The sequence below is a fragment of the Ambystoma mexicanum genome, chromosome 12 (assembly GCF_040938575.1).
Source record: "Ambystoma mexicanum isolate Mex_15411 chromosome 12, UKY_AmexF1_1, whole genome shotgun sequence".
In the NCBI taxonomy this organism is placed as follows: Eukaryota; Metazoa; Chordata; class Amphibia; order Caudata; family Ambystomatidae; genus Ambystoma; species Ambystoma mexicanum.
The window spans coordinates 889232251-889258882 of record NC_090936.1 but is presented as its reverse complement, the minus strand read 5'-3'; the positions used below and the strand labels follow the sequence as shown (position 1 = coordinate 889258882).

Below are 26632 nucleotides of genomic sequence, written 5' to 3'. Positions count from 1 at the left end.
GCTCTTCCTGTGAAGGTTGCAGATCAATTTGCCATTAAGGTGTTGAATTGTCAGATCCAGAAAAGTGATCTTGGATTTTTTGTATTCTATGGTGAACTGTATGTCGCTGTTGCATAAGCTGAGCCATTCCCGAAATTGAAGTTGATCCAATTCTCCTGACCAGATGAAAATAACATTGTCTATATATCTGAACCAATGGTGTATCTGCTCTCTCCATTGGTTCAGTCTAGAAAACACATATTGCTCTTCGTATTTGGCCATATATAAAATGGCCAAACTGGGGGCGAATGCAGCCCCCATAGCAGTTCCTTTGTTTTGTAGATATATCTGTTTGTCGAAAGTGAAGAAATTCCTCTGGAGGGCTAGAGACATTAGCTCGATTATGAAATTTGTTGGTACCCTATCTTCGGTGGGGTTGTTGGTGAGCCACTCTCTGGTGCATTCGATAGCAGCTTCTTGGGGGATATTCGAGTAGAGCGCTTTGATGTCCATAGTGACCAGATATTGAGTAACTGGGTCAAAGGGTAAGTGCTCAAATACGTTGATGGTATGTGCGGTATCCCTCAAGTACGTGTTGGTTTGCATACTTAGTGGTTGCAAAAATGTGTCCACAAATTTACACAGGGGCTCTAAAATTGACCCGCAACCTGAGACAATTGGTCTTCCTGGCGGGTCAATCGAGTCCTTGTGTATCTTGGGTAGGGCGTAAAAGCATGGCGTTCTTCCCCCTGGTGTTGTCAGGAAATCTGCTTCCCTGGATGTAATCCAATTTCGTTCCAATGCATAATTGACAGCTTGTGATATTTCAAGCTCAAGATCTTTGGTAGGGTCTTTGCGGAGAATAGAATAGCATTCACGGTCTCCTAGGATAGCTAGTACCATTTTCTTATATTGCATGTTGGTCATGATTACTAACCCACCGCCTTTATCCGCTGGCTTAATAATAATGTCCTTGTTGTTTCGTAAATAAAGCAGTGCTTGTTTTTCTACCCGGGTTAGGTTATGTAATCTTCCCGTGTGTCTGGTACTCTTTGCGGCCTTTAGTTTGGAGAAATCTTGTAAAACGCATTTCTCAAACGTCAGAAGTTCATTGGGGATCTGGCCATCTGCTGGAGTGAAGGTGGATGGGACGTGCAGCCCTGTGTCTGTTGTAGTGTCTCCTGCTTCTGTTGGATGTTCATTGAAATACGTGCGGAGTCTCACTTTCCTCAGGAATTTACGAATCTCCATTTCTAAGTTGTACCAGTCCGTATCTGTGGTGGGGACGAAGGAGAGGCCCTTCATGAGTACCGAAATTTGGCCCTGAGTTAGTTCAATATTGGCTAGATTGAAAATGGGTGACTGCAGAGTATCTCCATTCGGTGTGGTTATCTCTGTCTCCCTCGCCTGGGTCTGTACCCTTGTCTACCTCCCCTTTGGGTGGGTGCCCATTGGGGATATCCCCATGCGGGGTTGCCAAAGCCCCCACCCCCTAAAAAAGGAAAAAACTGTGGTGGTGGGTATGGAAAATTTGGTTGGGGAGCACTAGTTGGTCTCCGGTTTTGATCGTCTGAGGATGATCCGCTGCTAGATCCTGAGAAATTCACCCCTCTACGTCTGCTACGGGGTGGTCTGGTAGATTGGGGCCCCGACTGCCCACCTTGATTAATATTAGCCAAGTAGTCGTCAGCAATGTATGGGTACACTTTGTCTAGTTGGAAATCCTTAATGTCCTTTTGTAGTTTTTTGGTTTTCCTAGACAATGTCGTAGTTTTGAAGTCTTCAAAAGTTTGGTTTAAATCTGCCAGTTGTTTCTGTGCATCAGTGATAGCTGTGTTAGATTTGAATTTACCCTCTTCTGTTTCTAGTTCTTTCTGCATGGAAAGACTGATTTTTTGTGCTGTGTTGATTGTTAGGACCATTTCTCTGATGAATCGTCACCAGAGTATTCATCAGAGGTACCAATACCATGTGGTCCTTCCAAGGGAGGCTAATCCACTCAAACACGGGGTACAGGATGAGTCCTGCCTTATCTCTTGCTCTCACTGAGACCTGGTTTAAGGACCGCTCTGTCGTGAGTTTTGATACACTTCTCCCTAAAGGCTACAAGATCCTCTTTGAGCCCAGGCCTAACAGGCCAGGAGAGGGAGTTACCCTGATCTTTCCAGAGTGGACACCTGTTTCTACCATTCCCATTCAGGCCTATTCCTCTTTCGAATGTCTCGTCTGCAGGCGCTCTCCCCTGTCTCCTCTCTTACTCTGGGCACCTTCTATCAGCTGCCAGGCCAGCCCACCCTCTTTCTCTCGGAATGGGCTGACCTAACATCTTCTCTCCTTTCCTCCTCCTCCCAGCTCCTCATGCTGGGGGATCTCAACATCCATCTGGCCTCTCCTGCCTCCACAGGAGCTTTCCACAACCTATGCGACTCGCTCACCCTCTCTCCATTCTACCCTCTGGTCCAATGCATACTGCTGGCACACCATGGATGCTCTCATCTCCACAGACATCCCACTTTCTATCCCTTGCACTACTTCACTATCATCGACTGATCACACTCTTTTCTCCTCTCACTTGAAGCTTTCTTCTCCTTTAACAACGGCACACCCTGCACTGCCTCCCACCTACAAGGTCTTCCAACCCATGAAAAAAGCGTTAGTGGCCGTCTTTGCCTCCACCTACTCCCCTCCTCCTATCCCTGTGGCTGACTCACACCCTGAACAGCCCTCTCTAACTTTCACCTTTCCATCTCCAGTGCTCTCAACATCCTTGCCACTGTCATGAGGGTCTGACTGAAGCCTCCCATAAAAAAGCAACTCTTGGTACGACTTTGATTTGGCTGACCTTAAACCCGAGTGCAGGGCAGCAGAACGGAAATGGGGATCTTCTGGTGCACTCTCTGGTAAACTGTCCTGCCGCCTTCTGCAAACGCAATATAGACTATGCATCCGGGTCAAGAAAAGAGTCCATATTCAAGCCTGCATCTCCGTGGCATTCAACAACATGGCCAAACTTTTCAAAGTCTGTAAGGAGCTGACCAACCCTACTGCAGCCTCATCCTCGATTGAACCCACGCAGGCCTATTGCAGGGCACTGGCAGCACACTTTACCGCCAAAACACAGGCCATCCGGTCTATGAAAGCCTCTTCCAAACAGGCGGACCGTTGCCCCTCCAGAACCATCAAGGACGAAATTGACTCTCTAGCTTCAGCCTTGTCAGACCTCTGCAACCTCTCCTTCGCTACTGCAGTTTTCCCTACTTCCCTCACACATTTTCTAGTACACCCTCTGCTCAAATAACCTTCTGCCAACCCTTTTATTCTAGCAAACTATCGCCCGATCTCCATCACTCTTTTCCTGGGCAAACTCCTGGAGAAGTTAGCTACCTCTCAGCTTACCCTCCACACCGAATCTGTTGGCTGTCTCATGACCATCAGTCTGGCTTTAGAGCATCCATAGGCACGGAAACTGTTCTTCGTAACACCCTTGAAGACCTCTCCTCTGCTTTTGATACAGTTAGCCACAACATCCTGATCTCCCGTCTCTGTGATACCCTGGCCATCACAGTTCAGGCCCTGGCTTGGCTTGCGTCCTTTCTCTCTGACCGTTTTTCCCAGGTGGAACTTGGGTCCTTTCTCTCCGCTATCACTCAGTCTACTTGTGGTGTCCCCCAAGGATCTAATCTATCCCTACATGTCTCCTTTGGCCCACTTGATCTCTGCCTTCACCTCCAACGTTCAGTGTTATGCAGATGACGCACAGCTCTCTTTCAGGCTACCCCCGGCCTCTTCTTCCTCCTCGCTCATTCCAGACTGGCTGTCTGCAATTCAGTCCTGGTGTGCTGCTAATGATCCCTGCCTTAATGCCAGCAAGACAGTGATCGTCCTCATTGGGACACCCGCTCTTACTTTCCCACTCTGGCTGGCCTCCCTTGGTCCTGCACTCCCACCCACCGGTGATTCAGAAAATCTGGGGGTCACCTTCTCTTCTCACATCTCAGACATGTCCAAAAAAATCTCACTACCAGCTGCACCTCCTCATAGGTATTCTACCTTTTCTCACCTTCCCACAGGGGTTCACTGTCTCCAGAGCCATGGTCCTATCCAGACTGGACTACTGCAACAGTCTATTTCACAACCTTCCTACTTCTTCTCTCCGACCTCTGCAACATATGCAGAACAGAACCACAAGACTTATCTTTGCCCTCAAGGTCAGGGACCGCATCTCTCCGGTGCTGAAATCACTCCACTCGCACCGCCAGGCTGGGGCCGGGGCCCATTCTTGCTACAGCACTCTCTTCCCAAATACCCTCCTTCTAGAGCCCTCCGCTCTGCCTCCTTCAATTCTCTGGGGGTAGATCCTTATCCTCTGCAGGTGTTTCCCTGTGGAATACCCTCCCTGCCTCTCTCCGTCTTGAATTGGATCTCCTTAAATTCTGGAAAACTCCTCAAGATCTTCCTTTTCTCTTCCCCTTTCTCTCTCCCTCTCCTCTGCTAGCCTCATCTCTCCTTGCTTTGTTCCCCCCTCCTTTCTCTTCCCCAACCTACTCAGCTCGCTGACTGGTCGAGTGGTGCACCTCCAAAATCTTACAGATCCCAGGCTCCTCCGCCAGTCCTGCACTTGCCCCTGGACCTCTGCACTTGCACTACTGCATTTTGCTCCACGAGAGGGGCAACTACTCTGCACTTAACCCTGCCCACAGCTGGACGGGGCACACTTGTCACCCTTCCTCGCACTTAATGTCTCTTTGCACTTCAATACCTTTAATGTACTAGGCCTAGAAAGTCTGTCCTGTCCTCCCTCTGCCCCCCCTAGTACTGTACGTACTCTTACGTCACGTCCCCTTTCCTCCATACTGGATGGGTGTCCCTTCCAAGGGACGGGAGACGGAACCTTTTTCACCAGAAAAAAACCTTCTTCCCCTTTAAATTTAGAGGCGTGCAGGCCCTAGGAACATGCGCTGCCCTGACTCCGCCCTCCGACGCCAGACTGCAGTCCGCTTTTCCATGTCGATGGAAACGGGCTGAATTCACCAGCGCTCCGGGGTATGGCTTTGGCCATGTAATTCCACACGCAGATACTAATTCTCTTCTTTCTTTTTGTCTTTTTATCATTCAGGTACTCGGTCCTCAGGCGTCACGCTCCTACCCGGCGCATGTGGACTTCTACAGGATTCAGCAGGTGTCCATCCTGCAATGGGGTCTTATCAACTAAAGACCCCCATGCCCTCTGCCTACGTTGCCTTGGCCCAGACCACAGCTGGCAAGCTTGTACTGCGTGCAACGCGCTCTCCTCGAGGTCTCTGAAGAACATACTAGCCAGGTGGAGGGAGCTCTTCCAGCTCTTTTCCAGTGCACCCCGCAAGGGATACTCCTTCCCAAGTACCCGCCCGTGTGGGAGGGACCGCTCAGGTCCTCATACCAGCACGAGTACTGAGACTATATCAGCTACCAGCCGGCAGGCCAAGGGGTGAGTTGATCCTCCTGTTGACAGTGTTGAGTCACCGGAAGGTTCTTTCACCGGGTCGTTACCCGAGGGGCCACGCCCTAGTACCAGCAACATGTCAGAGGGGGGGCACCTTTACAGATTTCTACCGGCAGATCCGCCAAGGGCGAAACGCCTAACAGGCCTCGGCCTGAGGAACAGGGTAGGCCTCATGATCCACACTCAAGACTCTGGGACGAGTCTGGGCCCAGTGAGGCAAGCAACACAACACAGGCACGTGGAAGGCAGCTCGACAAAATGGCAACCGTGCCAGACATTTCTGACATCCGCCCGATACCGCACCACGACAGGGAGCAGGTGGAGGAACGTGTGTCAAGGTGGGACTTGTGTCAACCAGGTACGTGGCCTACAGCCTACCCTTCCTTTGCGCAAGGCAGGTTTCCGCTGCGTCCGTATTGGCAGGGTACGCAACAACTCCAGCAACCGCCCGCTACCCTGTCAGTATCGCCTACCATCCCTCTGGCCTGTGAGGCAGCTGCTTTCAAAGGTTCCTTGGGCTCATGAAACCCCTTCGGATGAGGGGGCATCCTAAGGGAAGCTATCAGGGACGTGCTCCCGCCAATGGCTCCGGCGCCGCAGGCCCCAGTTCAGGCACCCATGGCCCCTGTTCAGCCTCCGCTGCCTGCTCTGGCTCTACCAATTGTACAGGTGGTTTCATACCAGCCTCCGATCTCCACACCCCAGCCTTCGGCTACCAGCACCCCTCCACTAGTGCCGGAACAAGCAGACCCTCAGGTGGACACAGATGAGGAGGAGGACCCTAACACACCGTCATCAGCCAAGGCCTTCCATGAACGTCTTGCGGGGCTGCAGAGGTCGATCAACCATCAGAGGGTGTCCTCACCAAAGTCCTCGCGCTACGTCCGCAGCGAAAACGGGGATCACGATGCAGAAGGACGTAGTCGCCTTGGACAAAAAGGGCTGGCTCAAGCCCCACTCGGTCCAGCCAGTCAATCGACGCCTGGATGCCAAGTACAGGCAGACGGAGGGGGATACACTCTTGCTATAGGCCCACCCTCAGCCGCACTCCCCGGTGATCGTTGCAGCATCACTAAACTCCAAGCCTCAGTCGTCCTCGGCCTCTCCTCTTCCTCTGCGGCGCTCCTAGGCAAGGAGGAGAAGATCTTGGAGGCGTACGGGAAGAAGCTGTATTACAATGCATCCCAGCATCGACATCAAGCCAACACTGATTGCCGTTAACCAAAGGCTTTGGCTGGAAATCGCTGATGTCCTCCCAGAGCTTCTGGTGCAGAGCCAACCGCAGTTCAAAGCGGTACTGGCTGAGGCCAAGACAGTGTCACAAGACATCATGGAGTCTACGGCGGCCCACATTGACACCTCTGGCCGGGCCATCTGCATTGCCACGGACATAAGAACAGCCTGGCTCTGTGCTACTAAATTCAACTCAGATGTCCAGGAACGCATATTAGACCTTCCGTTCGAAACAGCCAAGTCTTTATCCATCCTTACAAAGACCACTTCCAAAACATTCACCCAGTCACAGCAGCGCTCGGACAAGGGGCATACTTACGGAGGGTTCCGCGGCTTCCAAGAGCAGAGGTACAGGCAACCTGACAGTTCGCCTACCAAACATCGGTGCAAACAACAAAAAGGAGGAGGGGGGCTAAGGTATTTTTCCAGCCCCCCTCCTCCACAACAGCCTCAGAGGGAAATAAGGCATGATACGCCCCTCTGGGTCCACGTGTCTCCAGGGGGAGGCAGGCTTGCTCTCCATACAAAGTTCTGGCAACAGAATTTTGCGGACCCCTGGATCCTCTTGGTAGTATCCACGGGGTACTGCCTACCCATCCCAGCCTCTCCTCCCTCTTCCCCTCCAGTCCCACAGGTTGGGACAGCAACTCTGTTAGCAGAGATCTGGTTGCTCGTCCAGAGCCAGGCAGTGAAGGAAGTTCCAGCCTCCCAGAGAGGCTTGGGCTTCTACTCCAGGATTTTTGCCATTCAGAAAAAGAACCAGGCGGGCATACCTCTACAAAAATTCAAGATGGTTATGCCAGCTTTAATAGCGGAGACATTGTGCAGGCGAGACTGGATGTGCGCCCTGGATCTGAAGGACGCGTACTTACATGTCCCGATCTGGCAGCCTCTTTCTTTTCTATAATTCAGGATCATGGGCTACCATTTCCAATGCAAGGTGCTTCCCTGTGGCCTCATCTCAGCCCCCAGGGTCCTTACCAGGTTGATGAATACTGTAGTGGCCCTCCTCAGGGCTCAGGACCACCACATCTATCCGTTCTTCGAGGACTGGCTCGTCAGGGTTTCATCTCTGGAAGCGGTGCACCACACCTCTGACACCCTCATGGACACACTTCAAGATCTAGGCTTTTCGCTCAATCTCAAGAAGTCGCAGCTGCAGCCTACGCACACTCTGACCTTCTTGGGGCTCATCTGGGACACAGGCTCTGAGAGAGTTTTTCCTTCGAAGGACACGATCACGGCCATCAAGAGGGCCACTGCGCACTTCAACAGAGAAGTGACTTCGGCCTTGTGGTACCAACACCTACTGGGTCTCATGGCAGTGGTCCTATTGGCCGTTCCCCACACGAGCCTCAGGATGAGGAGGATACAGCTGCACTTTGCGGCATCGTGGAACCAGGAACGGGGCTCTCAGGCGGAGATGATCATCATCATTCTTCCTTCTTCTCTTCACCTGGACCTCACTTGGTGGTCCAGGGACTGCAACCGGCGTACAGGCAAGCCAGTCCGTCAACCTACCCGACAGGTCACCATCACTACGGACTCCTCTCTAGAGGGATGGGAGGCCACCCTGGACAACCACTGCGTCCATGGCACCTGGACCCGGCAGGAGTACCACATCAATTGGCTGGAACTGAAGGTGATTTGGCTAGCCTTCCTTCCAGTTATCAAGGACAAAGTCATCCTCATTCAGACGGACAACTCGACCAGCATGTTCTACGTCAACAAGCGGGGTGTACCAGGTCTCCTCCACTGTGCACACTGGCAGTCAGCATGTGGGAATGGGTCCTGGAAAACTTCATCTGCCTCACGGCCGTCCACCTTGTGTGGGAATCCAACCTGGAAGCGGACAATTACGAGTGGCAGTTAAATGACCTCGTACTGCAGGAGATCTTCAGCAGATGGGGACAACCGCAGGTGTACCTCTTTTCCTGACCAGAGCACTGAAACGAGTCACAGAATACTCAAAGTAACACAGAGAGAGGAATGGAATCGAAAATCTGCTGCTGTGTGTTGTGAAACGGTCTGTTTATACTTATTGAGGAAAGAGGCGTCCTGCCATTTCCATGGCGACACGTCATTAGCTGAAGCGCAGCGAATGTTGACACGAGACGTGCTTTGGCGTTGGGAAATGGGCGGTACGAGTCTGCTGATGACAGGCTCAGGGGCGGGGGAATTGATTTAGTGCCGCAAAAGCAGGTCAGCCAGGGCGATCAGGGAAAAGATAGGATTATCAGAAAATGGCGGCTCCCCGGTGCTTGTTTTCGCGTGCGTTTAATGGACGAAAACTCGGATAAGGTCCATAGGAAAGTTTTCTAAAATCGAGCCACTTAGGCTTAAAAAAACATGGCCGACCCGTAGGGACAATAAACATTTTTACTAGACCATGCCTTTAAGAAATAAAATAGACACCAGCAGGAATCATTTTAAACGCAAGAGTTTTAGATTGTCGCAGCACTGATGCTATCACAGAAGAATGGGCACCTAAACCTATGCATCTGTGCAACAGCAAACACATGAAATCCTTACAGGAGGGTGTGGTTAAGGACATATGCGAGTATGCAATGCAGTTTAACCCTTTAAAAAGTAAATGGGGAAAACCCCATATTTTGAGCCTACCTACTCCATCGAAAAGATGCAAACTGGCTTAGTGGTTAGACAAGGAACCAGTCCTTTGTTTTAGGTTGTATCCAAGCAATCTGAAGAATGTATGCCCCCTTTAGTCAGCGATTCTGTCGCCATTTTCCATCCTGCTCTTCTGGGTCATCAGGCTCATTCAATCCTAGTAATTGTTAGATGGGAGGGATTCAGCCTCCTTCCCTCTAAACCAATTGGAGGTCTGAACCCCTGAGGCATAAAGCCAACAGATTCTTTGGTGCTGAGATGCCAAACACAGTGGACTCCACAATGCCAAGGCACACAGTTCAGTGGCAAGTCGGACCTGTTGGCAGGGCATGTGGCGCTCTCAATATCCTCGAAGGAGAGAAAATACAGTAGGACACAATCTAAGAGACTAACCTGAGGCAACAATATCTATCGGCCTTGGAGTGAAGTTCCTCTGGATGTTAAAATATTATTTCATGCCAACACTAAAAACCCTCTTGTGGTATAAAATGTGGCAAACTCTTGCTTTAGAAAAGATATGAGCAAAATGGGCTGCCTAAACATCACATCCCTATGCATAGCATTTCTAGAAAACAAAAATGGTGTTGCATCCAAACATACAGCAGATTCATTTTTCATTGTATTGAGTTGGAAATTATATTTTTCTGAAAGAGACTGGTGAGGGTTGAATTGCTGAAAGTGTTAAGTGGCGTATGTTACAGTTAGAATATAACGAGGTTTTAAACTCCTTGATGGTAGGTATAGGGGAGAAGTGATAAATTAAATATGAAATAGGATCTATCACATGTCACCATGTTGGGTACAGGACACTCCGTAATGGCAGCTTTCCAAGGGATGATCTTGGCTGCATAAAACTATTTTTTTTAATCTTCAGCTTTATTTCAAGCAGTGTCCATACACGACTTCATTACATGTTCTATTCTCCACTTAGCCATGAGATTGAGGAGAGGGAGCATCCCCAACATAAAACGTGGATAAAAGTTCCAGATATTTCTCAAGGCCAGTAATAGCTTTTGATGATTAATATTCATTCATCAGGAAGTCCTACCTCAAGATTGCAAAAGAGGCATGCAAAGAGCAATCAAAGAAAGCGTGTTTTACTTTTGCTTTGGTGTGAATGTCAACAATCTTGCGTTTATCACAAAACGGTGGCGATCCCAGATTGGACAATACAGTTTTAACATAAGAAAACTAGGGGTTACCTGAACTTTAGGGCACCTCTGGCACCAAGAAAAAGCAGATCTGTTTTGAGCCAGTTCTCCAGTTTGCCACAAATGAATCCAATAAAGCAACCCCAAGAGCCCAGCCAGGTGTTTAAGATCTTAAATTCCCAGCTCAATCTTTAACTGGACTGTTGAATTACTGTGGGGAAGATTGAATGGAGTTTTATAGATGCAATGTTTAGCCTTCTTCAGCTCCAAAGTATCAGGCGTTTCCCAGAGTTCAGCATTCAGTGCAGCTGGCAGAGCTTGGGACCTATACTTCTCAAAAGCTGCCGTTACTGTCAGACCCTCAAACCGACATATGAAGTTGCTCTACAATCCTTCTTGCCTGGCCAAAATGCCATTGCTATCAAGGTTCAGTGCAGACCAGCCTGTGTTGTGGCAGATTGGTTTGCAGATAACAATGCACATTCACCTGTTGAAGTAAGATGTTCTTTAGTGAGATATTTAGCCCCATCTTCCTACAAGAAATTATTAAACCCCTTTTTTTGCAGGCCGACAGGAATAAATCTAGACGTCCCTGCATGCCAGAACGTGTTTTAGAAATTAGTTTGAGAAAGTGTGTGAATAGAAGGATGTCCATCTTCCACCCGTCCAGAATTGGCGCATCAACAAATGAAGATATTATTTCAACTAAGGGGTTTACATTAAGCAAGAAAAGAGGCTTGTGACTACCTGTCATCTCTTCCATTCCTCTAATCAATATTGAATCGGGACTGGTCTCACTTAGCTCTGCGGTCAAAATACGCTCTGTCTACTATATCAAAATAACATACTCTGTAAAAAAAAAAAAGGATATAGAATACATGCTAAAATGGACTATAAAAAGGGACTTTGGGGTAGTTAAATGAATTTGGGAAAATTAATGTAAACTTCCTTAAATTCATTAATTTTGATTACGCCCCTGAGCTCTCCTTAGAAGGAAAGATCCGAACTTTGAAAAAAAAGCAACTGAATGGGATTGATTTCAAAATTGAGCAGTGATGCAGAATAGTGTTGGCCTTTAAAATCGTTGTGTCCTGCAACATTTGGTACTATTATTAAACATTTTAGATCCTTCCCTAATAGATCTGTCATATTTTTGCCAAAATGGAACTGAATTTACTACAAACTTGGGAAATAGGACCTAGAAGAGCAATTACAAGGCCTCGGAGAGTATGGTGATTATGTAAATACACGAAAGAATTTGAGTTAAACATCTATTCATTTTTTGTCCCTCATTTAAGGAAAGTAGGGTCAACTTTTTAAAAATAATTGTGCATGATGGAGGTTCTATTTTAACCAAAGACTTTTGGGCACGATACCTATCCGCCATTCAATTAGCCCTTTAATTTTTGCATCTTTTTGCAGCATATTTTGAATAGATTAAAAGTGGACACACTACTTATTGATAGGACAGAATACAAGAATTTTGCTGCTATGTAACACTGTATCTTAAACATGTTCTCTATTTTAGTGTAATACCTGCTTCTATGTAATGATGGTTAATTTTGGATGTATATGTCGTATTTTGTTTGATATAAACTCCAATAAAACTAAGTTTAAAAAAAAAAAGTGGACACAATTTTACAGCAATTAAACTGAAATGGTACTTTCCTTTAATGATCTAGATTATGTACATTTTTGATTTGACGTATCAGATGCATGTGAGATGTAGTACATATTCATTTCTTTTTGTTTTTCTTATGTATGAATATTCGTATGATTTTAAGACATTGCAAATGTTGTAATGGTAAGAGTGTAAAAAGTTTAATTTGAACCAAATAACACTCAATAAAAACATTGTTTTTTTTAAACAGTCTGAATCCGATCTCAACAATGAAGTTTTGTCATCGTGACCTGCTGGTCGCTCTGGCACCATTGGTAGAATGGGCATTGCATGGTCCCAGCACGCTAGCTGGTTACATTTGTTACTGGTCAAGTGCTCCTCCAAGATGCCTCATTACACCAATGAGTGGGTTGCGCTCCACATTGCAACCCTCAGAGCCTGCTATTTCTTCTGCTGGTGAGACGCTTTCTGATTCCCTCTCACTTCCTGTTTGCCTGCTCCTTTCTGATGCCTTGCTATAAGTTCTTCCCCCAGTCTGCTCCTCTCCAGTTTTCCTTCTTCCTCTGCTGATCCTCTACTTGGAACGTGCTTGAACACTGCTGATATTATTGTCTTTCTGCGCTGGAGATTTCAGGTTTTTTTTCCTGCTATTTGGCTTGCTCCCCTCCCTCCACTTCGATAGTTGGCCCAAACCTCTGGTTCCCTCTGTGCTTTCACCTGTTCCTAGCAGGTAGGCACAGTGGCGACCATTCGGGATTGTCCCTACCTCTACTCTGAAAAACCTCCCCTCTAGACACAAGGATGTCTGATCAACTCAGAACGACCTTTCTCCTGAAAGAAGCAACACAGAAAGTGTCATCCTGAGATAGAGATGAGAGGTTTTAAAGTGCACTCATATCTAGTCCATACCTTGCAGAGGCAAAGTTGTTTATATCTATCAAACGTAAGGTGTTGTCAAGCCAACTGGCACTCTACGAGGGAACATTTGACCACAGTCTTCTCCTAGGGAGGACCTGATCTAAGGTAATAAAAGAAAGATTGTTTCCTTGCGAATAGGTAATATAAAAAAGTACAAATGAAGCACCTGATCTATGATACTTGTACCATGGCAGAAACCTGCTTGGAAACCTGATATAAACTCCTAAACCATAGATTAATGTTCTAGCTATGTAGTAGCTTATATAGTAAGCATTTCCAAACATTTCTAAGAGTGAGATAGGTCTGTAGTTAGCAATTTTGTCTTTATCTAATTTCATAAAGATTTGAATAGTTATGCAGCTAATTAGGTGAATTCTCTTTTCAAATTACCGTAGCATTGAATAGTTTGACTGAGGCAGTAGCCCAAAAATCTGTTGGTGTGGAAGAGATTAACCGGAACTTGGTCAGGCCCCTAACCTTTTCCGCTCTTGGCTTTGTTGTCATTCTGTTCATTGTTATGTGAACATTTAACTGGTGGTATATCATTCTCGGGGAACTCATTGTCATTGGACAGCTGAGTATCTGAACCTAAACACACAATCTGGAAGTGGTCAAACCATTCCTCTTCTAGAATGCTTGTTGCCGAATTGCAGGTCTCTGTGTTTCCAGTTGTCACAGTTCACCAAATGTCTCGAGTATTGTCAGAATCGACAGCTGCCTATCCAGTTGTTGACATTTTTATTTTTTTATTTTATTTTTTAGAATTAGTGTGTTATATTCCTTCCAAGCCTCTTTCACTTGTGCTTAGTGAATGAAGGCTTTTAAAAAAAAATATTGTCAGACTTTCCCTCTTGGCAGTTCAACACTCAGAACTGAGTGGCAATACGCTTTTAAAGGGGTCTGGTTTCACTTTGACATTGTCAAATAGGGGTAACAACCTTAAATGTCATCTAAATAGAGCACAGTTGAATGGAAATAGGAGTCCTGGGTACTCAATGACACAATTTAAGTTCGTAGTTAGGTCACACTACCTCCATTCCCCCAATGTAACCGACATCCATTAATACAAGGTTTTCGAAAACCTATACTCAAAACTTGTGGTATTTGAGATCGATGGGAAGGAATGCTGCAGAAAAAGACAATTGAAAAAAAAGAAAAAAAGGTGGCTGCAGGCGTGTCCCCCGCAACACCCCGCTCACTATACTTTACAGTATAGTGAGCGGGAGACACCCCTGCAGCCCCCGGAGTGTACATGTGTTCGCATGAGAAAGGTGCGAACTTTTGGTAGCTCGCACCTTTATCATGCGAAAGTTCCGACCGTGGCAAAATCAGCCGCGGTCGGATCACTTAGATCCCATTTATTGACTGCAGAAGAATGAAAGGCTGAGTTGAGGTGTTTAACAGACTAAATCAGTGACTCACCCCCTGACATGTGCCTGAAATAAACCGTTAATGAGTTTAGTAATAATTGTATAGAATTCAAGAAAGACAAATGATTTGTTATTCCTATTTCTTATTTAGGGTCACTGCTGAAAGTGTTAACCTTGTGGAAGGCCTGAACAAGAATGCCAGCCACTCCAGAAGCAAAGAGCCACATGGTGTTGGGCACAGCCCAGGAGGTTGCAGTTAAAAAAAAAAAAAAAAAACTTCTGTTTTTTTTAGTTGTAACAAGGGAGACCACAGGGGTCACAGTTGCTACGCCTGGTAACCCCTAAATGACGTCCCTGGCCAGGATGGGGATAATATTGTGCAGCCTTGTAAAGAAGACATCCCGATGGCCAAGGTTTCTTGAAGACAAATGAATTGAAATGTTTGAGTAAATATGCACAAATCAGGGTTAACATTTAAGTCCTCTGTACACCAGACTGAGATAGTTGATGGTCCCAACATATAAAAGGAACATGATTTAAGATCAAGGGGCATACAGGACATAATGTTTGAAACTGAACTATACTGGTTTGGTAATGGCCAATGTCCAAACCTCGGAAATCTAAAGATGTATTCTTGTTTCCCTCGCAAGAGATTTAAATAAGCAGGAGAGTTCGCTACCAGAATAGTTTTAGATCACATCTAGCAGCAAGTATTGGGGCAGTGCCTCACTAATTTGTCGGTTTGTATTAACAGGCTGGTACAGATTTTTAAATTTTACAACCCCCGCTTTGGAGGTGGTATAGTCTGAAAGTACTGAACTAGAGCAAACTAAAGCATGCAGTTATTTAATTTTCAGCTTTTCGTCAATGAGTCCAAGGCAAGAAGTACTTTAGGTGATTGATGTTTGCCAAAATTACTAGATTGGTTAAATTATAAAATATATATTTTTTAATTTTAGGGTGATATAGTTAAATAACCTTTACACACATATAACATAAATACAATATACGCAATCAAACCTTTTATATAACTGACCCAAAATTCATAATTATTATACCATACATAAAAACATTAATGTATAGGAAATCTTAATCGTATAATATAATCCTTCTATAATTTTAAAGATGTACAAAATAGATTCATTTCATACATAAAAACCATTATCAATGTAAATACCATCCTAAAAATCTGTTCAATGAATGCATTATCAATCTATAACATCACATTCAACTTGCAAATATTGCATCAATATCATAAAAACCCCAACAAAACAGCAGTCAGAGAGTCAAGTACAGTACACCCATCGTTTTGTAAAAACTGATAATTGGGGATGCCTGATTTGTTATCATTAGAGAACCATTAGAGAATCATTACTCTTGGTTACAGGACCATTATTTAGCATTACCCATTTAGGAATCATTCCATCATTGCATCCTGTTTAGTTCTGATTGGTACATGAAGAAGTAGCATCATTACACTATCCACATATTAGACTGCCGCTTTGTATGCATTAGCCATTTGCATTATGCATTTGATGAGGGAAATGGGCCCTGTTATATGAAGGGTTTGCTTGGTTATGTAGTTAGCATATATGTTGAAAGAGATGCTTTGAGATTGATGGATTATGCATTTATGTAGCGCTTAGGCTGAGAGAGAAACGTGCTAGGCACTAGAGAGAACGAATGAGGCCTGAAATGACAGCCCTATTTAAAATGACATGTAGAGCCATTTGGAATGACACATTGTTATATTTGTAGTTACACATGTAGAGACTGTCATGTATACATGTATGCATGTAGAGTGTGTACTTAGAATGAGTTTGTATATAGGTACCACTCGCCATTGTGAGAGAAAGAGTAAGTTATATTGAAAGCATGAGGCCTATGGATCCATTTTGAAGGAGACAGAGGAGCGCTGCGGAATGTGAAGAGATTATGAGTTAGTGTACCAGGAATTCGTAAACAGTTTGGTTGATAAGAGGTCGCCTTTGCCTTAGTGTAGAGACGGCCTTGGTTTATCAGCATTAGCTTGAGCTCTGTACTTCGCGGAGACAGCAAAGGTTGGGGCCATGGAGGGAGTGCCACATGGGGAGATGGGAGAAGTGCCTTTTGCATGAGAGGAGAGATGGCCTGTTCTCTGGAGGAGAGAGGATTTTGTGATGCCAACAGAGCCTACAGTGGAGTGAATGGAGAAATAGGAGGGAGGCACCGCATTAGAAGGCCATGACAGAGAGATGATGTGAAATGTCACGCTGACAGAACACGACAAGAACACAGACTTTCAGGCACGTTCATATTTATAGAATGCTGACAAAGAAAGGGACATTCTTAGCTTAGAGAAGGAAGTAACCATGGGAATGAGTGCGTCATGGGATAGTATAACGAGAAGGGAAGAGAAGGGAGTTTTCTAGTGGCTGTTGGAGATGGTGATAGATGGAGTTTTTGGATGGAGCTGCTCTTTGAGAGATAGATACGTTTGGATGCAGTTCTGAGATTGAGGGAGAGGTGTCTTGGTGCAGCAGAATCCGATGGCTTTGGGAGATCGAGAGCTTAGCGGAGCTTGGCAGTTCAGATCTTGAGGGGCCTGCCACTGACTGACTGACTGACTGACTGATTGCAGAGAAGCGGGAGAGGAGAGACCTGGCCTTGACAAAGACAGACCTGGAGACAGAGAGGCACATGCAAATGGGAAGTATGGTTTATATCCTAGACTGACTGACTGATTGATTAGAACAGACACTTTTACAAAGAACTTTGGGTTTGGGAGAAGGGGAAATCAGACAGGGATTGTCTTAGAGAGTGAGTGTGAAGTATGGTGTGGATTGGAGAGGATTGATCCTGCATGAAGGAGAGGGATGCTGACACTTGCATTAGACTGCATTAGAACTACAGGCTTGCATTAGAAGCCTGTAAGGCTTATAGTTATCCACTGCATGGTAGATTGGCACCAAAAGTATAAAAGGTGCAAATTAGATGGTTGCTATAGTTTTAGTATTGTTTGCATTATGCTTTTCTGTGCATAAATAAATGTATTTAATTGTTATAATTGAATCGATTCTTGTGTTTTCTTTGTGTCTTATGTTATTGTGTCCATATGAGTAAGTTGTTAGGAGTAATCTAGGAGTAACACAGTGCACAAAGGCCCTGAGATACAAAAGCAGGGGGGTATAGTGATCCACACCCCCCTAGGAGATTGTCTAAGACCGGTGCATGGTTGCCCAGGGGGGCAAGACGATGATAGGGATTGGTTTTACGGACTAACAACTTCAGTTGGTTTCATGTTTAATACTTTACCTCTATCCACACCGGTGATGGACAGGCTCAGGGATAGGCTATAACCTAAAGTACACCGTAGCCAAAATATTTGATTCTGAATTTTTATAATATCTTCTAAGTACGCCTCATAATATTCCCTAGATCTATTGAAAAGCTGGAGCATGCCGTCAGAATGTGCTTAGCCGTCTCAATAGCACCTTTTATGTCACATGCACGACAAGTGTGCTTCTCCATTGGTATACTTATCCAGGCACCCCTCAGTGCAAACACCTTAAGTTTATTCAGTCTAATAAGCATAAATATGCATCTATGCTTAATAGCTGGACAACTGATGCACATATTTCTGAGTCTTTTTGTAAGGAAAATACATCTTGGCAAAAGTGCTCAAAGATTTCCCTACATGTTCATGAGTTTAGCCCAATGCCATTCCTTCTGCACTTTTTTAAAACAATCTAATCAGGTAGCCTTGTCCCTCTTCCCAAACTGGGGTCCAAGCAATGACCCTAAAAAACATTCACCAGTTTCCTAAAAACCCCTCAGTACTCCCCTGGACTCAATCCTAAAGGCTTTTAAAAATATTTCTAACAAAGGATTCTCTTCAGCAGTCCATATTTTAATATATAGGACCCCTCTTTTCATCTTAATTATGGTTCTGATGGAAGTTAATCCTAATTCCACTCTTATGACCTCAACTGGGGTAGCCGTGGATAGACCTAGAACTTTCCTCCAAATATCTCCTTACAATATATCTGCCCAGGAGTCCAGACGAGAGTAGGAAGCTTCCAATGCGTATATCATTCCTGCATCTAGTTTCTGCCCCTAGATCTGGATTAATCCAAAAAGGATAAAACCTGCTGATCAAGGCCATAATAGTTGTTGCCTTCAATTTCCTTTTCCATTTTAATTCTCTCCCCCTTCCTTTCTTCTTCGTATCCCAGATATGTATACATGCCTACCCTTTCGATACTTCCTTCCCCATTAGAGGTATTTTGATGTTTTTTCAAATTTTCCAAAGCACATACATTTCGTCTTTCCCATATTGACCGTAAGTGCATTCTGTTTGCATACTCCAGTACAGCACTTTTACTAATATCAATAAATATATTATATAATGGCACCATGTCGTTTGTGTTTTAAAATAATGCATTTGAGACAATTTGTATGATTGTCACCTGAGGCATGGGATTTACCTGCAATTGCAATTCTGTAGGTGTGGGATACAATTGAAATGTTTTTTTTAATTTTTTTATTGTGTCAATCTCCATTTAATTTTTGATTGACACAAACACTACAAAGACTTGAAACAAAAAACTGTTCTCCATTGAATAATTTCACAATTTGTTTCAAAATGTTTTTACTCAAACATTGATATCTTGAATATCTTACAGATTCGTGGGACATTGAAAAGTTGGACAAAGCTATGGTGTGTATTGAAGCCTGGTGTATTACTAATCTATAAAACGCCTAAAAACGGCCAGTGGGTTGGAACCGTGCTCTTGAATGCCTGTGAAATCATCGAAAGGCCCTCTAAGAAGGATGGCTTTTGCTTTAAACTCTTTCATCCCTTGGAGCAGTCAATCTGGGCTGTTAAGGTAATTGCATTCTGATTACTATAGCAAAGATATATTTAATTTTTTGTTAAAAGAATGAATGTCATCTAATGAAAAAACTAAAGGATGTGCTTGTTTATAATGGCACCTTATACTGAACTTGTTTTTGTTGTACTGTAAACGAGTACTAATTTTGATTACCTCTACCTGTGACTTGCCCGTTATTGCAGCATGGGCATTTACCCACTGAGGTATCTTGTTTACTAGAGTTTTCATCGCAAGGTGCAATTCCCTAACCTAGGTTCATAATGGCACATACATCTATCTGCCAAGGGTAAGGTGTGTGGGGGTACAGGTGGGGAGGGATCACAGTACTGTGTCACTCACTAGTACCACCTCACTGTGCTACACAGGTTAGGATATATGCATATGTACTTTTATACCTGCGTCCATAGGGCATTGACAGTGTTGTGTGCTTTTTTGAGGTTTATATAACAAGGCCTCTTGCATACGTCTTAAACATTGACACCCTTTTGGCTTTTGTAACTATATACCAGGGGTCCTATTAAAGGTTATATATACATTTCAAATTGCTTCCTCTCCTCTTTCGGGGATAACTGAAGAACTATATGTAACCCACTCTTTTAATTGGTTCCTTTCTGCTTGTCTGAATTAGTGAGGCCTGACAATTTGGGCTTGTATTAAATCATGTTCACGCCTGTGAAAGGGTGCTCAGCCAATCATGTGATTGGAAAAGCAGGCAACAACTGCCAGCGTCGCGTCTGCGTTCCACCAGCCACCCAAGTTCCTACCCTGGTTGAAGCCAAATTTGTTTCAGTGTGCCCAGCACACCAGTCGCTTCCCCAGCCTCTCCAACACCCCATCCTGCCCCACACTTCCACTTACCTGGAGTCCGATCAGGTTGCTGTGCTACCTCCCATCTTCCTCAACCGCCGCAATACCTGGATCAATAAAATGAAGCAAAAGTTCCTTCAGGCTAGTCAATATAATAAAAAAAAGAAATTCATATCATTAAAGCATTACGGTATGAGCAGTCCACCACTGTCTAGCACTTTCCATTGTTTAGTAATGATAGAGAAAAACTCTTCTCCACTGTTAAATGCAAGATGTATCCAGTTTGTGGTAAAGTTATACTGTTCATGTAATGGAGCTATATGTATGATGCTAAATTTTTTTTATAGAAATTGGCCAAAATGCTTATGCAACCTTGTTCAGCTGACAAAATAAATGGAACCCAAGACTATTTCCCTATTGCAAACTAATGCTGAAAAACTGCAAAACTGCAAACTGCGCTGCTCCTTTTATGTATGAGGCAGATGGCTATGTGTAAGGAGGTCAAAGACCAAAGGAGGATATTTCAAGTTTAAGTGCGAGCGGCGCCCCCAAAATGTATCTTCTCTGCCTCCTGCTTGCTACCCCAAAACAGGTATACCTGCAAAATGCAGGTTATCACCTGTGCGCAGAGAGTTAATACTCAACACATTGGGTGGAATGTACTCAAAGGTCCAAAGACTACATTTTTACCAATAACTGGGAAAACAGGAGATGCTGATCAGACCAGTTTAAAATGGAAGTTAATGTCTCAAAGTGTGAAGAGACCAGAGTCTCAAAAATATAATACTGCTAACCGGAGAACACGACTATGTTACAGACATTTTAAAATGATAAAATTCCAGTGCGTGGAGGTTCTGAAAGGTGCACTCATGAATTTGCTACTGTACCTTTTAAATGAAGGAAAGCAATAATCACAGATAGTGTCTTTTAATGTAATATTGTATATCGACTGTCATATTATTGCAAAAAGCTTATAATGATATAGTGGACTTAATACATCCCCTACAGTATAATATGTGGAAGTTTCTGTTGTGTTGGTTTGAAGAGCACTGGTCTTTGATTCAGCTTCACACTGTTCTGACTTCAGGTTGTGAGGAAAAAAAAGGCTGTTGGATCTGAAAAGCCGGTCTAAAAGGCGGTTTGGGGCAAAATCAGGCAAAAGATTACAGTCCCCATGAGCTATTGGGGGGACAGTTGATCCGGAGCGAGGCAGGTGTGTGAAGTTCGCCATTTAAGGAGGGAGCAGGTGTGGAGACAAGGCGTGTGTAGGAGGTATACATGCAGGGCCCGGTGGTGAAACGCTGCATTTATTATTATATTGTTGTTCTCTTTTGTTGGGTGAGAGACGCATCGTTGGGAATCATTTATTGAACTTATCGTTTACAACAGTGTGGATTTGCGTGCCTTTCCAAAACGCATGCAGTTTTAGTACCGAGCAGTGTGAACTATGAGGCATACCAATGTTTCACAGAACGTAACGTTCAGAATAAAGGCGCAGTAATCAATGCATGACGTGAAGTAACACTGTTTGTTTGTGTCTGCTCATTAAGTCCATTTCATGTTTTTACCAAGCCATTATGTTTTGAACCAACTTCTAATTTTAAATCATGTTCTGGGGCCGAATCAAGAGAGGTTGAGTCACGCACTTGTAGCATTACTAATTAAGAAGGGTATTGTGGCCTATATTTTTGTTCACATGTGTACGTGTCAGCTATCCATGGCTTCATGTCATTCATGATGCTTTATGTAATTATGTTATTGCTTATTCAGTGAATGTATATGAATGCAAGACACAGGAGTCTGTACCCTAATCAAGAAAGGTACTGATTACCTTGGAATCAATGGTTGAGACAAGTGTATGCTACATGGTCAGATTGCATGTTTTTCCTTGTGTTCTCCAGTCCTATCCTATTGCAAGTTTCCTAAACCTTTTCTGGTTACCCTAACCACCCCCTACCTATCCACAATCTCTCCCTAATCCACTTCCCCCCCTTTGGCTGCCTCGAGGTGCCTGTATATATCTAAATCAGGAGCCCGTGCCAACCAAGGTGAGAGGGGTCAACTGCATTTGGCTTCTGTGGCTAGGAAGGAGTTGTGTGATACTCCAGGGGTGTGACACAAGTTGTCCTGGGTTTCAATCCCCACCTTTGATAGTCTTTCAGGGGAGAATGTAAGAAAATACTACAAAACACCAAGAATATGCGTTCTTGGGTATTCACGTAAAGTTCACATCTAGACACAGATGGTCACATTTACAGGCTAACTTCAAATAGTTTCATTGCACCTAACATAACACGTTATAGTATCTGTCACCATTAAAACCAGCATGTGCGTTGGTCTAATGCAGTCAGAACAAAATGACCTGCCCTCTTATTTCAAATCAATCACTCCCTGAACCCATTGGATCTTTTTGTTTTGCATGAAGTTGGCTGCATATGCATAGGACCTTAGCCCACAGTACAAATGCATTGCATGCTTCAAATATGACTTTTTACATATCTTTATGCTCATAATTCTGTAGCCATATGACTTGGAGAAAAGCCAAAGGATGTGCTGCGAATCGGATTGTCCTGATTTTCAGGTTCTATGATTTTTAATCATTAAAATGAGAACAAGTAACAAAGCAATACGCCAAATAATGGTTGCATATCCAAGCATGTGTTCACAAGCACTGATTCTTTTTTCCATTAAAGTTTTATTACATTTTGAAAACCATACAACCAACACAGGTAGCAAACAGCACAGGCTGAAGCAGACATATAGCCAAAGATAAAAATAAAACATAAAAATGTTTTTTGTTTTGTTTGTGCCAGTACCACAGGGTTATTACACATTCTGATCAAACATGGGGTCAGGGCTGTGCTTGGAGGGTGTACATCCCCGTCACCAGAGTTTGACATGCATCTGACTTGAAAGAGGAAGGGTGAGTGGCCGCTGCCGAGCCCTCGTGAACCATAGAAACATTTAGTAGGCCCACTCCCAGGTCAGACCATCGTGAAACCTACCATGCATTGGGGTTTGTGATGCACCATTGGGAAATCATTGTTCTGCGCAAAATCTATAAAGGGATGCCAAGTTGCCACCTACCCAGGTAAATCCCCTTTTTATTCGTAGCATTGATTTTTGTTCCTTGCTAACGAAAACCAAATTATACCCCACCACTCTCAAACATCAGGGGATGCATTCCCTTTCCAATTGTGTGCCAGATTGACCCTGGCAGCCACTAGAAGAGGCATAATAAGTTGGGTGCTTCTACATGAGAGTGTATAAATATCACATTCCTCAGCAGTATAGTTAAAGGATCAAACATGAGATGTATTCCCACTATGCCCTTAAAATAGGACAGAATCTCTTTCCAATAATGCTGGATGAGGTGGCAAGACGACCACATGCGAGCATTTATACTAATTTTGATTTCAATTAATTTGCATATTGCTGTCATAAATTGTGGAAGAAAAACAAAATTGGAGTAGTTTTTGGCCTCCACCATTTATGATCACAAATATAGAAATATGAACGTCCAGTGAAGATTTGGAGTGTGTAGTCAATGGGAGTTTCTGAAGGTTGGGTAATCAAATAGAAGGATCAGGCCAATACAATACTATGATATAATTATGACATAAAATGAGAACTTTTGAGACAAAATATTGTGGAGCACAAAGGAGCCCATTCTGACACTGGGAGGAGCTTCAGGAAATAAATCTACCTGGTCCTATTAGATGGATTAAATAGAGAGAACCACTTAAGGCAGCGTATTCAAACTGTGGGGCAACAACCTGCGGGGCCGTGGCTTCATGTCTGGTGGGTCGCACACCCAGAGCCTGATTTTTTTTTTCTTAAATGCAATTTATTTGGAGTCTAGATTCTAGACTAAAAAAAAATCTGATCTTCAGCATGCAATGAATATCGTGTGTAATGCAGGGATCGAAAGTAAGATTGGATAAGCAGGAGCTAAAAGCAGCTCCTAGGCTTCCAGCATTATCCAGTGACCAAGAGCTGCCACTGGGGAACGAGGTGCTAGTACATAGCATTCCATAAATCTAACTTCCACATACATTGCAAATATATCATTGTGCATGACCCCTTATGATTTAAATGGTGTATAGATGTGTCCTAATGTTTATTTATAGATTGTCTCAAACACAGAGTTTAATTCGCTTAGGAGCCTTTGATCAGCTTGAGTTGGCCTGGGGAGCCAAAAGTAGCTCCTGGTAGCTGTTCGTGTTGAGCTAACCAAGCTCGTCTAGGCTACTAGCGGGAGCTAAATAGAGGCCAGCTCCCTTCAATTTCAAATCCCGGTGAAATGGTACCATTTACTTGCACATGGCTATCATTACACAAAATATTAAGTGCATGTTGAACATCAGGTTTAGCATATAGTATAATGTTGCTTTTTCTTTCCTTCTACTGCCTCACATGATAAGCCTTTTTCTAGATAGACGTGTTAATAAGCTGGGCAGTTTAGGGATGGGAGGTAAGAGTGGTAAGCAGGGTTAATTAAAAAGAAGTCTGCTCTAAATTGTAGCATTTTAACCCAGAGACTAATCAGGATATGTTTGTGTATTCGATAAAGGCCATAGCTATTTAATAAGCAATGGGCGATGAGAGCAAGTTTAAAGGAGTCATTTCGATTCCTATGAAAATAGTGCAACGGTAAATTCCATGCAATACCTCATTCTGAAATTGCACTGTGAGATTCATATAGGATTCGAAAGGGGAGGAGGTATCTATACTTGTTCAATACAAACTGAAAAATGTTTTATCAGGTTGGGTGGGTGAGTCAAAATAGTCTGTTTTCTGAATTGAAAAAATTAGTTCTCCAGCATTGGATCATTAATGGATTCACATGGTTTGAATTTTGCCTGCTGACAGGCTGGGAATCCGCAGTAACATTTTATTAAAGCTTATAATAGAGCTACTCTTACATCCTGTCCCCTTTCCTCCATACTGCATGGGCGTCCCTTCCAAGAAACGGGAGACGGAACCTTTTTCACCATAAAAAACATCTTCCCCTTTAAATTCAGAGGCACGCTGGGGCGCGGCCCAAGGAGCATGCACTGCCCTGACTCCGCCCTCCGGCGCCTCACCTCAGTCGCCTTTTCCGTGTCGATGGGAACGGGCCAAATTCACCCGCGCTCCTGGGTTTGGCTTCGGCCATGTAATTCCATGCGCTGATAATTCTTCTTTCTCTTTTTTGTCTTTTTATCATTCAGGTACTCGGTCCCCAGGCGTCACGCCCCTCCCCGGCTTATGTCGGCTTCCACAGGGTTCAGCAGGTGTCCATCCTGCAACGGGCTCTTCCCAACCTCAGACCCCCACGCCCTCTGCCTACGTTGCCTTGGCCCAGACCACAGTTGACAACCTTGTACAGCGTGGGGCTCGCTGTCCTCGAAAGCGCTGAAGAACATACTAGCCAGGTGGAGGGAGCTCTTCCAGAAGTCACCTCCAGAAGACCTCAAGCTTTGTGAAACACTGAACCAAGCCCAAGGTAGGGCCTGTTAGGGAGAATTCTCATTTATGGCTAATTTCACTCACCTAGTGAGTCCCCCAGCAGCTTTGCTGGACTTCTGGAGTTTATTTTTTTCCACTTGGTAAGAGTGAGAGCTTTTCCCCCACTCTTACCTGGTTTTTGCTATGTGTTTCTACCTGGTTTTGTGATTGTGGACTCTGAAGTACACCACTTCAGTAGCCCCCTTCTTTTTGTGTGTCACACAACACCTTCAGTGCCGTGGCACAGGGTTGTCTTTGGGACTTCCCTCGACTCCATTTCTGAGGTGACTGTCCCCCAGAAAAGGGTAAAGTTACCATTAACTTTACTTAGTCAATCTACCACAGATCCAGTACACCCCATCTTCCATGGAGTACTGGAAAGGGTTAACTTGTATCCCTTTGTATCTGTACCTCCTAGAGCATTGTTTCGCTCTTAACATTTAGACTTTGTTGGTGGCAGTGCTATCTACCCTAACTTTTCTACTACGATTATATTAGATAAACGTGGTACTGTTCTTGGCTATTATATTAGCCTCGAACATAAACCCGCTTGACCAAATCGTCTTTTTCTTGGCTCCGGTTGAGTTTATAAGCCATTTCTTTTTGTTAAAGTCCTTCTTGTGTTTTACTTTGCGCGCCAAACTAGGTTTGCCTTCTTTGTTCATTGTCTTTTGGCGGGCTTCTGCCCAGAAGCCCTCCACAATGCGCCTGGGTGTCTAGGTGGGCTGAATTTGAGGGAGTGGTGTAGTCACCCACTGCACAGGGTATCCTAGGAAACCCAAGTCGCACTTTGTCATGATTGGCCAGGGTAGTTGTCTGGGCTGGACAACCCCCCTGCTGGGTGATTGACAGCCAGGCTGTGTGAATGGGGGTTTTTCGCATAAAAGGCAGGTCTCTTGGGCTAGAAGTCAGAAAGTCGCCACTGGAACTACAAGGAACCAAATAGAAGTGGAAAGAACGATGGCTGCTGCAACTACCCCGTCCCGGTGAAGCCCTGCTGCAGTCTTGAGCTATCTACCCTTCAACGATCCAGTCCAGAGTCTTCTTCCCTTGAGCTTGGTGGGGATAACCAGCTCATC

At 44.5% G+C, this 26632-nt stretch overlaps 1 protein-coding gene across 5 annotated transcripts in view; it reads left to right on the top strand.

Annotated features, from left to right (window-relative positions):
• OSBPL8 (oxysterol binding protein like 8) overlaps positions 1 to 26632 on the top strand; it is a 2810514-nt gene that overhangs the window by 1577124 nt on the left and 1206758 nt on the right. For all 5 annotated transcript variants that reach the window (XM_069629380.1, XM_069629377.1, XM_069629378.1 and 2 more), the window contains one exon: positions 19047 to 19250. In XM_069629380.1, coding sequence (XP_069485481.1) covers positions 19047 to 19250 — 204 coding nt within the window. The remainder of the gene's footprint in view (positions 1 to 19046; positions 19251 to 26632) is intronic.